Source organism: Pararge aegeria, chromosome 16, assembly GCF_905163445.1.
Source record: "Pararge aegeria chromosome 16, ilParAegt1.1, whole genome shotgun sequence".
NCBI lineage: Eukaryota > Metazoa > Arthropoda > Insecta > Lepidoptera > Nymphalidae > Pararge > Pararge aegeria.
Genome location: NC_053195.1, coordinates 11699695 through 11719530, shown reverse-complemented (window position 1 = coordinate 11719530; position 19836 = coordinate 11699695). Strand labels below are relative to the sequence as shown.

Genomic DNA, 19836 nt, shown 5'->3' with positions numbered 1-19836 from the left:
TGCTTTATAGCTTGGCGATACGTGTTTTCAGCAAAGCGCAGACTAGTAGCAGACAAAACCACCCATCAGAAAACGTTGTCGGACAAATCTTAGGAAATTACCTATTTAGTTCAAATGAATGAATTATTGGCGAGCATCCGGCACAAATATTTCTAAACTGACAGGTCTGGAATAATTGCTGCCTACTAGGATTCTTGATGAAAAGGAAAACCAATACTTTAAGATATATATGTTTTTCAGTTATTTTTTTTGTTATACACAACGTAAATGTTTTTTTTTAGTGATTCTATGATCATAAGATATCTCAGTATCTTTCTGGTTTTGGCTACTCCAAGTTTATTTTTACTAGCTGACCCGTGCATCGGTTATTACCGGAAAACACGAATAAAATGACATTTTCTAAAAATGAATCCTAGCTAGATGGATTTGTCACCCCCGAAACCAATATGCTAAATTTCATGAAAATCGTTGGAGCCGATTCCGAGATTCCAATTATATATATACAAGAATTGCTCGTTTAAAGATATAAGATAATGTGTATCAGTTTTTGATTCAGGATCTGTTAAACGAAACGATTTATACCTATATAACAATTCCAGTCTTAGAAGTTGCAATGAAGACAGCAATTTTTTGCTACATAAATATATTTAAAAACAATCCGTATAAGATGTTGAAAATTCTAAAAACTGGTCGAAAAAGATATTGTTAGGCAATTCCTTTTGCTACAGAAAATACTTAATAAAATAAGTTATTAATAGAATTTTAAACTTTTAAATATACATTTTCAATTAGAGTATAATATATATTTATATGAATTGTATAATTGCATTGTACTACGCTAACGGCAAAAAGTTCAAATGGCAAAAAGTTTTTAATAATGTACCGTCTAATAGTCATCAAAAAAAAATCCTTTACTTTAAGAATTTATTTTTTAGAATTTAGAACATTATTTTAAATATCAAATGTAATCGAATTTTCTCTTATAACGACCATAAGACAAAAATCTATTTAATAAATTTTGAAATAGCGAAATTACTTTTAGAAGAAATAATTGCATTTCAAGACATAGACACAGTCAAAGAGATCTTACGGGAAGGTATTCTCTTAAATATTAACCTTTTACGAATTTTATCACCAATTCAGGCTTTTTTATTATTAAGTACTGATAACAATTTAATGTTCAACAGTTTTCAAAGCAATTTGTACGCAAAGTCAAAAAACCGCGCCAACTTTTCACACATTGTTACAGAAATATGAATTTTTGGAACAATGTTTTGTATTTTTTGATTTCTATTATTAGAATATTAGAATTAGAGGACCCGTAATTTTGTACCAGCTAAATAACGCCAACTATAGAAAGTAATCCAAAGTGGCGTACATAAATAACGTACAAAATACTTGTTAGATTTAATTCTGTTATTAAAGTATGTTTTTTTCTTAATTATTTTTTTAAACATCCTATTGAGGCAGACAAAGCAAAACAAAAAAAAATTGTAATCATGCAGTGAAAAGGTTCGAAAATAACCGAAATTGTACCACAGTCACGATCGCAAATCGACGTAAACAAGTACGATTGTTTCCAAATTTATACATACTTTAATTTTTATAGTTTATAACATGGAATGTTCTATACGACCAGCGTTTGTATTATGAAATCGCCTACTTATGAAACAATATCGCACAAGTATTATGTACATTTGCTTTTCCACCATTTATTGGCTGATTTTCTTTTCTTAAATCGGTAAATTTTTTGAATGCATCTTGCATTCAAAAAATTTAATTTTATTAGCTTCGTAGTATGATTTCGTAGGTACGAAACAAATGAAAGAATTTGTCTTTCCATCGGTTTTGGTCGACTTCATAAGAAACATTCATTAACCTGGTCAAAACAGTGTATCCAAAGATATAAATAAAATAAAATAATAATAAATAAAATAAGGGGTCAAGCATAAAATATACATTTATGCGATATTGTTTCATTTTTCAACAAAAAGTAATATCACTTCCAGACACAATTAAGGAATGTTCTTTAGGAAAATATTTTTTTACTTATAGTATGCATATAATAAACTATATAAATTCTCATACGATAGTTTCAACTATAACGACGTATTAAATTAAATAATAGCAATCAATATTCTATTTCTTTATTCTCTGTTTTTTCTAACTTGTCTTACCGTGTCTATAATTTTTCATTAAATTTCAAGCGTAGAACTTGTATAAAAAAAGTAGTACTTGTTAAAAAAAAAAAAAAAAAGAAAAAATGTTTATGACCGTAGTATTGTTTAAATTTCAAAACATACTTTTAACTAAGATTGAATGAAAAGATTGTCATAATAAGACAAGTAAGAAAAAGTGGACTTGTACAAAATAACCATTGAGCTCTTATGGTATCACTTAGCGTACTGGCAAGTTCTTGCTTTGTTAGCAAAAATGGCAAAATCCTTCCAACTGCTATAAATAATTAGTGGTTTTAGCATCGCTTTGTTGAAGGCAACTGTCCTAATTAAAAAAGGCAACTGTTTAAAAAAAATCTGCCATATAATACGATGCCGAAACCAAAACAAAGTCCAACCCAAACTAGCATAAATGAGTCCGAAAAAATAAATAATCTTTTTGGAATGACAATCAGACTTGCACGCATTGAATGGTTTCATACAGTGATGGGAATGGTCTTCTACATTATAATACAGCATCGATGCGATTTGGTGTCGCCTACGACGTCACTGGTGTTGCCTGAAAACCTCGGGACGGTTGTGCCGGGGGTTAATGTGGGTGGACTTATCTGTATTTGCGCCTCTTGCTTTCCTTCGGGTATCGAGCATAGGCTGTGATTGGTGGTCGAGCTCAAACTGTTCTCGACGGGACTCCCATTTGTTCGTATCTGAGCACGCTGCTTCTTTAAGTCCGCTAAAGTCCCTGTAAAATTCGAATACATAATTAAAGAACGCGAAATTTTTGGTTCAAAGTTAGTTTTCGAGTCTATCTAGGGGTTATAACTGAATTTCATATCATTGGACTTGAAAAAGAAATATATGTAAGAATCATTCGACTATCCAATTTGGGTCAAATTGCAGGCGTATTATTAATTGTGTTGCTCTCGCAATTACAATATGATCTAGACAGGCAAAATAAAAACTGTGCCATTATAAGAGAGATAAGCGTAACTGTGAAGGAATGTGATGTTTCTTAATTGCGCGATACTTTCACGTGCATGTACCGAACATTACTCGTACACATAGAAGCAATGCAATTTGCGAAAGTGTAACATCTAACAAGCCAGCATCAAAGTATGACGCAACTATTATAATGTTCGCATCTAATTTTGCTACAGGATTACAAACGAACACTAAAATTATACATAAAAAAAACGAAACAAAACAGGATAAAAAAGTGTTAAATTAAAGGATAGGATAGATAAGTTAGTATTCATGCAATAGATTACATTTAATAGTTTAACTATATAGATACTGAAATTGTTTCAAGGTCATCCGCACTTGGACAACACATTTAAGGTCATACTGCGCTTAGTCCAAATGCAGAAGTGACTTTAAACGGAAGCTAAGAACAGAACTACACTAAAGGAACACGAGACATTTGTACAAATCCCATGCAACTACAACCGGAGACAGCTTGCCTCAATATGCATCCTCGAGAGATTATCTTGCTATGGATCTCACTCCCCACTTCCGAAAACTTCAGTCAAATTATAATAGGAAACCATCACTGTGCAAAACTGTTAGATATAATAAACTTTACAATAATAATCTTATGTTAAATTGTGCCTCAGATACACGTATTATATTATTAAGTGCTTTAATAGAAATGGAGGTTCGTAAGGATGCATATAATTACCTGCATTAATCATGACGGTGACATGAACATTGATTTTACCATTATTGTCTGTCGTGTAAGTAGCGGTGCCGCCTTCAGCGATTGCGATGGGGTTTGGGTTCACTACCAACTCTTTCCTACCGTCAATCGCGTCCTCTGTCTTGTATCCTTCGTTGTCTTGACCTTCGGGTGCCTTCCTAATGCCATTGGGCAACGATCGCTCGAACAATTTTGTCTCGTTTTCATGTAAGGGGCCAGGTGAATAGTGCGATGCGGCGTTTACGCCAAACAGTGGGTTTGAGATCTTCGGTTGATTGTAGGTCAAGTTATCGTTTGAGTCGATGGCTTCATTCGTTTTCAATGAGCCCTTTTGATTGTAGGAATGTTTGGGTAAAGCGTAGTCTACGTTTCCGGAGTCATAACTCTGGTTGGATGTTGTCGAGCTGATCGATAACCTCGTATGAGACAAATCTGCAGGTACGTTTGATGTGTTCTGATCATTTTCGACACCATTCGTTAGCCCCTGAAAGAAAGCAATCATATAATTATTACATTTGCGATATATTATCAAGGACTGCCAGAGTCTGCGGCGGAGTTTTTATTTAGAAAACCTGGGTTAGTTTGTTCGACATGTTTCATACAAAATCTAACTCTATAATTTCTTCTTACTAAAATTAATAATTCAAAATTTTAACAAATAACAACAACATATCAGAACTCATGGTTCAAGATATTTTAAAACGCAAATTTTAATCAATTTAATCATAATTTCAAATGCAACTTTTAGAACCATGGTCAATATTTAACTGCGTTCTGTCTACATAGTTTTTTAATTTTAACCCATACTAATCGACAAGCCCACAAATTATTCGCACGGACAATCGCAATCTGATCTCGCAAACTGGTCAAGGATATACTACTAGAATTTGAACAGTACGAGCTTTTAACTTTTATGGCATGCTCAGGTGAGAACTTTAAAACCGTGGTACGTCAATATGTTGTACATTTTTTCAGTTATATACCTTAGTAAAAAAATATAACTGTGTAAACGGCATTACCCATTCATTAAAGCAGAGAACGTTTAGTAAAAGTGTAACTTCTCTGGCATTAATGTACGTATTTCTATTATTCTATTTATGTGCGTGATGTTGATTTGTGCGTTACGCATTCTTGCTTGTTTTGTATGTTTTTTTTATAGTAACATATAAAATATAAGGTGGATTTCCTTAAACAGCGCGTAAAATAAACAGCTCTTTCAATATAAATCTTCGCTTACGATGCCTTTTTATGAAGAATCTTGCATCCTTTTAGGCGAATCAAGCTGTCACCTTGTCTTTTTCTAAATGTACCTACCTGTTAGCCGAACTTGGTTACTTTATGAAATATATGAGACCCTCCATCTACGCTTTGTTATGTTAAAAGTTCTTCAACACTTTCACCATACATTTATCGGTTTCATAACCTTGACGAGTTCTTCTTTACAAATAACACTTTATTAACTACGTTCCACCATAAAGTCGTAGCCCTATTATATTTTAACTTAAACACGACACTTTTGATACGTTCACAATATTTGTTTTATTGTTTTTTTTTAAAGTGATGACGATGATTCTAAATAAAGTTATCCAACCGGCTAACCCCGTAACTTTTCTGCCAATGACTCGTGCTGCTGTTTCCAGTGACGACCAATAATCTTACTGTATGCAATTGCCACTGTCAAATCGTGTTTTGTATACAGACGATCTCTTGGCAACTAGTTTGAAAAATTACTGAATCAGACAGCAGGTCTAGAAAAAAGAACACAACAAACAAACTCAGCTCGGTAATTATGTTAATTGAAAAGTCTAAGAACGTAGCTCCGTTCCATACTTGACGGTAAAGCGGAATTTAGGTTTCGTGGGAGGGGAATATTAAATCAATATGCCTGTTATATAAGCGGTGATAGCGTAGAACGTTTCGGCTTTCGTTTCGTGGAGACCGAGTTCGATCCTCTGACTTTTCGGTTTTTTTAATTTAAGCAATTTATATATCACTTGCTTTAAAGGTGAAGGAAAACATCTTGAGGAATACCTGCACACCTGAGAGTTCTCCGTAATGTTCTCAACGGTGTGTCAAGTCTACCAATCCGCACCGGGCTAGCATGGCAGACTATGGCCTATGCTCTCCTCATTCTGGGAGGACAACCGTGTCCTATAGTGGGTCAATAATGGGTTATTGATTTTGATGATGATGATCACGTTGCCTGTGATGACATAATTTTTCTTACTTGTGGGATGAATAGATATCGCCAGTGCAAGCTCGTCCGAATGGAAGACGTTAAACAGCTTATTTGGTATAAGATTCACAAAAAAAACTCTGTTTAACATGGACTGAAAGATAACGCAGAGAAAACTGTGATGTTAGTTTTTTAAGTCCGATAAAGTTCCGGAAAAGACCACACAAGTTACCGTAAATGGTAAAGCAGTTCGGAGAACCGAAGTAGGCGTCGTTATCACATTTCGAAAGAGCACATTAAAGATCGAGAGAGAAAAGTGAATTACATACAACAAAAAAACTAGAAATAAACAAGTAGAGACGAATTATAGATCGGTATACACTATACATATAAGATAAATATAATAGTGGGTAAGTTATATACCTGCTTACTATTAAGATTCATAAACTTAATTGTATTATTTTAGCTTTTTTTCATACTAGGACAATACACACATCGCTATCTAGCCCCAAAGTAAGCGTAGCTTGTGTTATGGGTACAGAGCTAGCTGATGAATACTTTTATGATTATTATACACCTCAACACTTATAATATACACAAAACAAACCGGAAACTGAAATCATTAATGTTCATCACACAGACATTTTTCCAGTTGTAGGAATCGAACCCACGGCCTTGGACGCGGAAAGCAGGGTCACTGCCCACTGCGCCAACCGGCTGTCAAGCTTTAAGTCAACTACGACTTAAAGTATTGAGTACAGTACTCTCACTGAGAGTTCCATACCCTGAAAGGAAGCGTATAAATAGTTATTTGGTTCAGCGAATTATTCTACCGCCTTGAAAACAATGCACCGTAAACTAAGTTTGTTTATACAGGAAGGATAGAATTTATAGAGGAGTAGTGAATTATAGAATTTTTATATTAATAAAAATATATATTTCGAGCGAGTGAAATAAGTTTATTTTTCGCTAATTATATGAACCTCTATGAACTCCACTTATTTTAGATCTCGTTTTTGTTGAGTTAATAGTATTCTTAGTACCTACTGGTATTATAATGCTGACAGGAAAGTTATCACGGTTTCAAGTGAAAACAATAAATAAACAGCGTTAAGAACCTTTGGTTTCAACGCGGCATCGTACCGGAACGCTAAATTGCTTGGAAGCATGTCTTTGACGGTAGGCTATTAAATAGCTAAGGCCGAAGCCTCCCATTAGATCAAAAAGTGTGATATCTTTCTAACTATTGAAACGTTTTTGAAATTGGAACACTACAATCTGGAATTACATTAAGTTTTTTTTTTATTTTACTACATTTGACTGCAAACTTATGGTAAGAGATGATGCATAGCCAAAGATGGCAACGGGGTTAACCTATTAACCTTTTATGCATGTATGGCGGTACGACGGTAACTCATAACGTTTGGTCATAATAGATTTCTACTCGACAACGTAACACGAACGCTAATTTGCTTGGCGGCACGTCTTTGATGGTAGGCTGCTAATGAGCTGCGACCGAAGCCTTCCACAAGAGAAATTCTCCAGAAAAAAGAGTTTTTAAAAATAAGACCAATCTTTATGTGTTAATATCGACTAATCGTTAACATGGAAATATTTTACTTATTTTTTATATTATATTTTATATAGTTTAAAAGAGTATGGCAATCAGTGGTGTGCACTTCATACATGCACAAAAGCACTGCCTACCCTAAAATTGATATATAACTCGTATGGGAGGAGTTTTTTGTCGTTTTATGCAATTTTCCTGCTGTATCCTGGGTGGAATACATCAATCACAGTAATCAATATATTATATTATGGACATACCCGATATCGAAGACCCAGCACCTGCGGCTCCTTCCGCAACCGGTGCAGGTTGTCATTCGTTAAGAACATAATATCGAGCGACATTTTGGAGTCAGAGGCGCAATCCGATAAACATTATCACTGAATCACAACACACTGATAAACAACAATTTTTCGGAGGATAAAACAATCTTTTGATTTGTGAACATCGTAATGCATTATCAGAGAGGAATGTTATGGTTATACTGCGTGCGCGGGCGGCGCGCAACGACTGGAGGCGCGTGCGTTCGCGATGCGTGAAACCCGCCCGCAGGGAAATCGCAGGAAAATTTAAGACGAATGCACATTACACGCGTTTTATGTTCACCGCACTTATTACAATTTCTATACTTTTTGTTAAATTTTAGTTTATGTGGTGTACAATAAAAGTGTATTTATTCATTCATTCATACAATCGCTTAATTGTCTTGATGTCGAAAATCGAATCCTCCTACTAAAATTAATAATAGCCAGGGAGGTCCTTACTAGCCGTTGTGACTTCGACTGCGTTTATTTTGGATTCAAAAGTTACCGAAAGACATACTGCAATAAAATATTTAGAATATTCACCTTTCAATAATCTTTTTGGTCTATGCCCGCACATCTTCTCCGGCGAGTGTAAACGTTTTCTTACCTTCGCCACTAATACCTAAAACTCCGTTATGGTTTTTACCTGTAATTCTTACTCTCTCTGTAATCAATACTCATTTCTGTAATCAATTACATCAGTGTAAGTTTTCGTGTAAATTAAGACCATATCCGCGTTATCGTAAATCTGTAACTTTGTACTAAGGGTCAGTCGTCATAACTTTACATACAAATTTGACAGATTTTTTTTCCTTAAAAGTTAAGTTTGTTAACATGATCAGTAGGGGTTGTTGAACTTTTCAAGCTAAAAAACATCACATCGTCATTCGTCGTTACTCTGACAATTTACTAAAATTAGTAAAATTAGTAATTCTTCGCATCCTGAAACTCACATGAGTTTATTCGGACGCTGCAGATTCCTCTAAAATATATGCAACGATAAATAGAGCAACACTTCACAGGGTATTTAAGATACGTCGATGCATTGTGTCGCCCCGTGACTACAGCACTGCTCATTGGCAAAATTGCGGCAGAAATAAGCATGGTAGTAAATCCTTAGTCTTTTAGTCCAGCAGTAAATAAATAAATAAATAAACTACGACAATACACACATCGCCATCTAGCCCCAAAGTAAGCGTAGCTTGCGTATGAATTATATACATAAATACTTAGAAAATACACATAAACAAGCAGAGACTGAAAAACATTCATGCTCATTACACAAACATTTTCCAGTAGTGGGAATCGAACCCACGGCCTTGGGCTCAGAAAGCAGGGTCGCTGCAAATTGCGCCAATCGGCCGCCAAGCAGCAATGCACTATTATAGCCTATTTATGATTTAATATTGAACTGGCGGATGGCGGATATCTTTATTGGGATTGGATTATGCGTGTACTGCCCCACTTCGACCCGAGAGTACATAACAAATAATAATACAATTGTGATTATAAATAAACAACTTTCTAGGTTTTAATTGCGAAATATTAACAGTTTTCGATGTTCATGGTGTAAATGAGACTTGTTAGAACAATATATGGCCGGCAAATATGGGCAGTGTTGGCAATTAATTAACTAAGTCCGTCTAATTACTATCGGGCTCGTTGAAAGTGGAGAAAGTACGGGAGCGTGAATACGTACTTATAGTATTATATGTTTTTTTAAGTAATACTGTTTGATACATAGTTGAACATATGCTGAAGCATATTTAACTTAGCGTTTAAGTATTATGAGAAGACATATTCTTAAGACCTAAAAAAACACCCGCTTAAGAGATTTCTAGTAAATAAAATTCTAAAATAAGTAAATTTTGTAAATTAGAAGGTATATTTCCCGTACACCAAACTACTTTTTTTTTAATTATTATTTTTTACAAATGAATAGTAGACACTGTACAGGTTAACTAAGTGTGGGATAGTTTTACTCATCAGAAATTATACGCCGCATCGAGTAGCCCGTTAATCTAAAAATATAGGTAATCCATAATAACGGTTATTTTCACAGCATCTAGAATAGAACCGACCGTCACTACAAAAACTACGTCATACCAGTGCGCGGGCGCAATTAGTACTTCAGATACTTTCTGCCAATTAGTTTCATACTCGCGCTCGATATTTGCTCGCGCATACACGACCGATTGCCTTAAATTATATTTAACTCAGACGCTATAGAGTTAGTATTATATCTTTTTTAGATTGATGTTTAGTCTCGAAGAGCAAGCAAGAATATACACTTGCATAAACAGATTTACTATAATATTTTTAATAAAAATCTTTGGGTATGTTATACATAAAAGTATGGAAACAAAAACTGCTGCGATCTTCAAAAATTTTTTATTATCTATGTATGTCTTTCATACCTATCGAACTGAAATGTAGATATTTGGTATAGATATTGAATTAAAGTCAATTAATATAGTGCACCAAATCATTTAAATTATTTTCAGAGAGTGGATTTATAGCACCCTCTGAAAATAACTTACTATTCCAATAAGGTAAGCCAATAAGGAAAGCCTAAAAAAAAATTCTTGGTTTGGTGATATTGTTTAGAACTATTTGAACTCTACATCTCCTATTTATTGTTCAGAAACAAAATCGTTGTTTTTTTTTTAAAATAGATACGAATTGAGAGTTGTTATACCTAAATATGGACAACATAGATTCATAATGTTTATAGATTCCTGATTTTAAACGAAAAAGGGCTACTTTTTAAATTATTTGATTGTATTCTGAATAACAAACTGGAAATATACATTTGAACTGGCCGTCAATGCCGCATGTGTAGCACATATTACGGACGAATATACTAACAAACGGACGGACGGACTGACAGACTAACAAACGGGCTTACTAATATGGCGACCCATATTACTAAACCTCTCATTGGGCAACCAACTCTCATTGGTTAACTCAATAGTTCAGAGAACGTTCAAATCCTATATCAAATGAACTGAGAAAGAGAATTGGAGGAAAAATAAAAAAAAAGGTCTTAAATTTTCGCATAGATAAAAAGAAAACGAACGATAAATAAATGTAAAATAAGGTTTTTAATCATCATTTTCATTAGAAATTAGGAATTTGGACCAGGGTAAGCGTAAAGCAGTAAAATGGCAAAGAATGTCAAAATCCTCCTCTGTTGCCAGTTATATGAAAAGGTTAAGGTAGGCAGCGCTTTTGTGCAAGTATGAAGTGCACGCCACTGATTAACGGCTTACTAAAGGGCACGGGTCTCCTCTCACAATGAGAATGATTGAGGCTATTGTCCACCACCTCGCACTGGCCAAGTTTGTTGACTTCACACATCTTTAAGAACGTTACGGAGAACTCATCAAGTTTGCTCACGACGTTTTTACACCGATACAGCAAATGTTATTTATATTTAATTAACAAGATAGACATTTTTCTACAAAAAAAAAAACAGACTTCCGTAGCTGTAACCATGAGGCTATCGCCGCTTTAGGTTTTTGCAAGACAGAAGTACGTTACAATAAACGCATTTCTTACACAAGAAGGTACTTACGCATTTATTTGAGATACATGGCAAAGATATATACGGTTATTAATTTTTCCTTTCACGTTTTGTATTTATCACGTTTTTTTTTTGTATAAGTTCTCTAATCACTTTACACAGCGCTATAGCATAAGTTAAAATTTAATATAATTACGAATACATGAAAATTAATGTGCGGCAACTGCAATATAAGTAATGGTCAACGAACTCAAAGACTATAAGTACCCAGTTCCATACTAATATTATAAACGCGAGAGTGTGTTTATTGGTTTGTCCACGCAGCTTAGAAACTCAATCAATCAGTCATAATCTGTGGATACAGAGTAGGCATAGGTAATGCACGGATTGGTGGACAAATCAATGTATCGACTAGGTATAGCTCGAAAAGGCTGAAACGATTTGAATATTTTTTATTTTGTTATTAAAGGTACAGCCCACAAATTAGTGATTCAAAAATTAGTGATTCAGTATGAGAATTCCCACATCACAGGGTATGCAGATTTTGGCGATTACTGGCGATTTTCTTCATTTTATATAATCTCCATACCCTGTGCATAACCTCTATGCACGCCACTGCTAGTACAGGGCACGCAGTGTTATAACCTAAGTTATAGTTAACTTTTTATAACTCCTGCAATGCCTATCCTTAAGTGTTTTATAACTCCGACTGAGTTTTTTTTTTTCATTTATATCATCTGTCCGCTTAGTGCATCCGTGCATACCCTGTTGATACAGAGTAGGCATAGGGTATGCACGGATTGGTGGACAAATCAATGGATCGACTAGGTATAACTCGAAGGCTGAAACGATTTGAATATTTTTTATTTTTTTATTAAAGGTACAGCCCAAAAATCTTCATTCAATTAGTGATTCAGTATGAGAATTCCCACATCGGATTGCATTCAATATATGGTTTCCTTTATGTAGTACGAAATTCACCAGTTCAGCTAGTATTTTAGTATAAAATTTGAGTTCGGTTTTAGTATTTTAGTGGGGAAGTACACATGCAGTATGCGCGGGCAAAGCCACCGTCTGATCTAGGCTTAATATATTCTTCATAGAAATTTCCAGATAAACCATATATAAATTACAGCTAAATGTTTTTTATAATGTTTTATTCATTCGCTCAAAAGTAAAATACCTAATTAATATTAAAAACAATTGATATTCTTTAAGAATAAATAAAACTTCAATGTCCATTGATTTATAAACACATAGCTCAAATCATAATTTTTTAACATTTCTGTTTTCAGTTAATCTGGCCAATGTCTACTACTGGTAAAATAATAAAAAGAAAAATAATATAAGGAACATTAAGTTTGGTGCTATAAGAAGCATTCTATAGCGAGTGTAAGGGGCGCGGCGCGGTGCCGCCGCATTATCATGTCAATCAAATGCGATCGTTTAATGCAGATAAATTTAATTGGAATAAGTAATTAATTTGACCAGCTGCATCCAAGTTGTCAAATGCAGAAAAAAATCTTTTTTTTTTTTATTAAAACATTAAAATTACTAAAGAGTTTCTGTAGATCGGGTAGATAACGGGGACTGCCGATGTTTCGCGGTTAAAAAAACACAGTGTATATGCCTACACGTGCAATAAAGATTGAACAACTCGTTTACGGTTTATAAATTGAAACCACCAATTTGTAACACTTTGTAATGAGATTTTTAATAGAGCAAGGTTGCAAAGATGTTTGTTGTTAAGCAATCTAGACAGTATGATGCCGCAATCTAGTGAAAGATTAAGATAATTCCTATAATTTATTATACCTATCAAAAATATGTTCAATCTTCGTCTATTAACTAAAAACTAAAAATATCGTTGCTAAGCTAAGAACTCTGCGCAACGGAAAATACCATTGTTGTTGTTATTGGTAACATAAAGTTGCCTAGAGGGCTCCAAATGGTTGTTACAAACGAACGTTCAATCTCATTAGAATTTGTAACGTACATTAAAAAAATGCAAAATTAAAAAATATAGAAATTAAATCAAACATAGTGTAATATTTTTGTAATGTTTTCAGTACAGAATTAACAGGAAACAAAAAAAAACCCTCTGTGGCCATATTATGCAAAAATCAAATAGAAAACCCGTGAAATTGCTAAGTAAAAATCAGGTCTATCCAATCTGTTATTTTGGTATAAAATGAGAGAGCTCTCTGATCTATATCCTATTAACTATGGTAAATTACGACGAGTCAAGAAATTATGGAAATAATGAAACTTAAGCTTAATTTGCTATACTCCGCGAAGAGCAGGACAATCTGTATGGTGTTATTTATAATTTCTTCAATCCGTATACTCAACACCAAACAGATCCACGGCAATGTAGGGTACATTGCCGTGGATTGCTTGACATTGCTGTTTGGTGTTGACTACGCACGTTTCGCTCCGAAACCGGAACATCCTCAGGAGATGTTGACTTTACAATGAATAATTGTTAAGAAACAATTACAATTATTCATTGTACAGTTAACATCTCCTTCTATCCGAGTCAAGAAATCTAATTTTAGAAGTTGTGAAGAAAAAAATTAAAATAACCTTGTGTAGAATTCGTTTTTTGTCGGCTATGTAGGCTCTTATTTTTATCACGCGCATATTTCGTATTTTTTACTTATCTAATTTAACGGTTTCACCGTTACTTGGAATGCTTATAACAAATTAAAATCACTCTGTCCATTACCTGTCCTATCATTATTTGTGTGGCTACAATTATAAGTTAACAGACTATATCTTACAAATATGTCGTTGCAATTAAATTTTAATTAATTACTTTCGATAAAATAACTTTAATTCCAGAACTAAGTGATCTCTTATGTGTTAACAACTTATTTTATAATTACTTACGATGGAAAAGTTTACTAAGGATAGATATAATTCACACAGACTCCTTGAGCGATGGCATCTTTACGGTTCATATTTATTCACTAAGCTTGAAACGTTCCTCATACGTGCCTGTAATGTACAGAACATATTACATACGTCTGCGTTTCTTGCCATCAAAGTAAGAGTCTAAAATAATTGGTCTACTTACAACCGTAAGCACTAAGACTTTAGCGTGTCGCAACGATACCACATTGAAACCAACCAGGGGTAGAGGTTTAATATAACTGCCACACCCCTAACAGGTTAGTCCGATACTAAATTTAAATTCAAAAATACATTTTTCATGTAGGCCTATGCCTACTGTATATATGTAGGCTCTTATGAAGCGTTCATACATATATACTTTGAGTATTAATATGTAGTTATTAGTATGTATTTTTTTTTAATATGCCTAACCTGCAGTAAGTTATCCTTTTGTTTTCCTTATCCTAAGGTTGCCTGGAAGAGATCGCGACAAAGCGATAAGGCCGCCTTTTGTATACTTCTTCTGTCTGTGTTTTCTTTTATTCTTCTTCTGTATTTTTATTTGTGTGCAAATAAAGAGTATAAATAAATAAATAAATATACTTCAAAAATTGTGTGGTGATGGTGATAACCAGTGGCGTGCAACGAGGGTATGCAGATGATATAAAATGAAAAAAAATCTCCAGTACGAGTTATAAAAAAACTTAAGAATAGGTAAGATTCAAAATTCAAATTCAAAACTGGTGATAACCAGGCTCGCCAACTAAGACCCAATGCTACGAGAGTTACTATCTCACAGTTAAATAATATTAAGTTATAAATTTATAGTAATCCATACATTTTATCGTTTAAGTAATCCTTAATATTATTTATAAGGTATTTTCTAAAAGCTTACGTTTTATATATTTTATAAGCTTATATTTTATCGTATAGAAACATCTCAAAGATTTAATTCGATAATCTCATACTAATGTATAAAGCTGAAGTTTTTTTTTTTTTTTTGTTTGTTTACTTGAAGGTGTTGAACTCAGCAACTACTACTGGTCCGATTTGAAAAATTCTTTCATCGTTGGATAGACAATTTATAGAGGAAGGCTCACGCTAAGACCAATAGGAGTCTAGCAGCTATGAAGAATGTTTAAAAATCGGGTTTTTTTTCCTTTTACGAGTTTCTGCTGCGTGCGCTGTGTAAACGGTTAAAGTTTCGCAAAAATCCTGTACGACAAAGTTATTCCTCTTTAAAAGTTCTAACAAAAAGTCCGCGACATCATCTGTCTATCTTTTAAGGTTGGCGGCTCATTATAGCATTTTTTATGCTAACGAAATTTGTTTTAAATAATGCTTTATTTGTTTTTTTATAAACATGATTTTAAACCTCATCTGAATAAATACGTTATTCATCACAACTACATATTTAATTAAAAAGAAAATTGCCGTTTACATCATTCGATTTCATGAATATCTTAGAAGATATCACAGTTATAAAATAACATCGCAGCAAAATATTAGTACTTACTTGATCATAACGGAACGGTTGTGCCAAAAAAACTACTTTTTAATTATTTCTTCCAAAAATCAACGTTTAATTCTTTTTAGATGAATAATTATGTTTCAGATTAGTTATTGCTTATCTAAATAAATATACATTATTTGATTTTGTATTATTTTTTAGGTTATTGTTTTTGATTATGTAGTATTTTAGGGAAATTCTTTTACCGCGGTTAGGCGATATCTTATGGAATAATAATTACTTTTTAAGTATGAATGAATTAATAATATTTAATTGAACATCCAACAGAAAATGACAGAAAAAAATTGGAAACGGAATAGGTAACAACACAGCTTTAACAATTTTGCCTTATGCTACATATTGATCTCTTCAAGGCAACCAGTTAAGGTATTAGTTTTCCAGCTATTTTTATTTTTACATCTAAAGCAATATTATAAAGAGGAAATAATTTATTGTTTGTTTGTTTAGACCCGATAGGCTCGGAAATTACAGGAGTAATTTTAACCATTTATTCGCCATAAGAATGCTAAACTATCACGAAGTAAAAATGGCTACGGTTAATTTTCAAACAAATCAGATATCTTTAAGAAAAATGCAATAATGTAACACAAAGAAGCAAAATTTTTAGCTGTGAAATTCATTACTTTGCGTGCGCTGAGAAAACATAAATTACCTAAAAAAATCCACGCGGGAATAGTTAGTATCCTAGTATATCATTGCATTGTAACGTTGAAGGAACACTGACAAAGTTAACTTTATAAAAAAGCTCAAGGTCATACAGACTTGCAAGGTTCCTGGCTGAACATTTATAGGATAAAAATATACAATGGAATGTTTAAAGTAGGGAGAATTATATAAAAATAGCAAGAAATATAGTAGTTCGACGCCTTTAATCTTGTGGTAAATGCCGACATAATCGCGACAGTCCATAGAGGCTATGTAGACCTTTACTAAGTACCAGTTAGGAGCATTTCCTCGCCACACTTACCACTTGGGATTATTCTGTCTAGACGGTTTCGTCGGAACTCTGTATGGATACTTTATCCCATTTGCCTTGTCTTACTTTGCAAATAAAGTGAAGAGGTTTTAGCCCAGTGGGTAGGACTTAGACTTCACTTTCGTGAAGCCGAATTCAAATCCCAGCGTTATGCGCTTTTTAAGCAATTAAAATACGTAAGTTTCAACGATGTAGGAAAACATCTTGAGGAAACCTGCATACCTGAGAGTTCTCCATAATGTTCTCAAAGGTGTGTGGAGTCCGCCGATCCGCACTGGGTCAGCGTGGTGAACTACCCTAACCCCTTCTCATTGTGGGAGGAGACCCGTATGAGATGACCTTGTGAACTTCGTGCCCTCTATAGAACGCCATCAATTGAAAGTAATCCCTACTGGCAATAATATTGGTAAAATAAATAAGAAGCTTATTCGCTATTTAAGCACATAACTCACCTGATATTCATCATCGACGGCGGAGTCGAAGGTCTCCCGAAGTCTCGCTTCGCCCCTCGCATCAGCCTTTGCTGCCAACTGCTTCTCACGCAACGAAGTTCGCCGCACGGACCGCACTCTGAACAAAAGTTATCATTCATGATTTATTTTGTTGCACTCTGAGTGAACTCACAAATATAGCGATTTGGATTTTATCATATACACTATAGTTATATATATTATTAAAATTTACATAACATGCTGCATTGTCGTATTAGGATAACTTTTTCCTGTAATGACAAAAATGTAAGATGGGACTAAATAAATAAATAAATAAATAATATAATAAATATAAAATAATAATAATAAAAAGCCCCCTAAAACCCTGCCGAACACTAGTCCACACGGACACTATATACTAAAAAAAAATATTTTGGGCTGGGATTATGATTACATTGGATTTCGCTGGAAGCGTCCAAAACCGTGGAATGAGTAAATTAGACACCCATCTACTTAAACTTTCAATTATTATTTTAGAAAAAAAAATTACCTGCTTGTAGAAGCTGTTGAGGAGGATCTCCTCGCAGCCCGCAATCGTTCCCCGGCCGCGTTGGCGGCGCGACGTCGAACCTCTTCCTGCTCAACCGCCAACCGCAAGATGCGCCCGCGCATCTCACCCTCCTCACATATATCTGCACAAACGAACACCAAATTTAAATTAACTTCGAATAAAACATAACTATCTAAAAATAATTATGTAAAGTAGCTAAATATTTAAACTTTTGATAACTTCATATGTACCAGATATTTTTTTTACAAATTTTCCAATTTTTTATTTACAGTTTCGTATCCCGTGACTGCATCCGCGTATGTTTGGGTATTCAAAGAATCCCGTAGGAACAGTTTTTGCCGGAAATTATGCAAATATATGCCGTATACTAAAAATTTGACAAGAACAATGTGACCTTTCTCTTTTATATATATAATGTGTAACTGAATAACGGAAAACTACTGTTGAAGGGTGCATAATGATTCCTTATAAAAATAAGGAAAAATATTGAATAAAAAGAAGCATATTTATTTTTCCATACAAACGAATACAAAACATTCCAAGTGTTTACTTATGACAACCCTATTGAAGATAAAAGACCGACACGCGCATAGTACCTACGCTACGCGACGCGTACCTAATAAAGAGACAGGCGTCACTTGTATTTACTATTGCATGTGATGTTAGGGCTGTATCTGATTTCTTTCAGTATAAACTATGGCATTGCTTTACTCAAAAACTATTAGAGTTTAGGTTTAAGTTTTCACATATAAGTCTCAGAGACAACACACACTACACAGTAAATAATGTATCTACCTCTAAAGCCTCTGAAGTATTATTTCGGTTTTTATTTACACGTTTTATATATAATATCGAATAAACGTACCTGCTGGCGTTTCATCGTGCTTATTCCTTACATTGAGATCAGCGCCATATTGCACTAACAGCTCCAACACTTCTAACTGCAACAAATAAGTCGTATTAATACATGATATAAATTAACAATATATATCATCTTAATATATATAAATCTCCTGTCACGATGTTTGTCCGCGATGGACTCCTAAACTACTTAACCGATTTTAAATTAAATTGGCACACCGTGAGCAGTCTGCTCCAACTTAAGAGATAGGATAGCTTAGATCTTTAATTATAGTCGCAATTTTATTTTATTGCAAATTATTTGTCTTTAATTAATTGACAGTCACATGTTATACATATATATACTACTATACTCATTTAAGGCTTAACGATACTGAATACTTTAAAAACAAAATCAAACGCAGACGAAGTCGCGGGCAACAGCTAGTTTAATATAAAATCATTCAGTAGTGCATAATGATACAAGCGTATTATGTTGGTTATTACACTGAGGCTGTGCTATGAAAAAAGGAGCCAAGAGTGTAATGAATAATGGCCATATCTTTCTTATCATTTCTTTCTTTCTTTCTTCATTATCTTTTTTTAATTCCAAAAGCAAACGTTACTAGCAAATATAATTAACAATGAATATATAAAGTAATTATTTTATTTTGACGGCCGAGTGGCGCAGTGGGCAGCGACCCTGCTTTCTGTATCCAAGGCCGTGGGTTCGATTCTAACAACTGGAGTGTTTGTGTGATGAACATGAATGTTTTTCAGTGTCTGGGTGTTTATCTGTATATTATAAGTATTTATATTATATTTTTTATATTAAACTCTTTATTTGTATACCACAACATTAACATATATAAAATACAAACATATCGAAAGAAGTAGTAATACAAAAGGCGGCTTTATCGCTTAATATCGATTTTTGCCAGGCAACCTTTGAATTACCTGGTGGTAAAAATATTAAAATACATACATGCGAATAACTACATGCTAATACATAAACTAGCGTACCCAAAAAGATAAAAATTAAATAATATAATTAATAAATAAATATAAAAATAAACTAATATATATAATAACAACACTTACATATTTAAATACTTTAACATAAAATAAATGAGTAAGTATATACA

At 33.7% G+C, this 19836-nt stretch overlaps 1 protein-coding gene across 2 annotated transcripts in view; it reads right to left on the bottom strand.

Annotated features, from left to right (window-relative positions):
- Positions 1-2280: 2280 nt before the first annotated feature.
- The window catches only part of LOC120630666 (protein phosphatase 1 regulatory subunit 16A), a 44281-nt gene continuing 26725 nt past the window's right edge, over positions 2281-19836 (bottom strand). Inside the window, exons 6-10 of one of the 2 annotated variants that reach the window (XM_039899930.1) lie at positions 18717-18792; positions 17831-17972; positions 17302-17419; positions 3856-4357; positions 2281-2919 (exon numbers count right to left, since the gene is read on the bottom strand). In XM_039899930.1, coding sequence (XP_039755864.1) covers positions 2678-2919; positions 3856-4357; positions 17302-17419; positions 17831-17972; positions 18717-18792 — 1080 coding nt within the window. In that variant the 3' untranslated portion in view covers positions 2281-2677. The remainder of the gene's footprint in view (positions 2920-3855; positions 4358-17301; positions 17420-17830; positions 17973-18716; positions 18793-19836) is intronic. The other variant, XM_039899931.1, reaches the window with a different exon arrangement.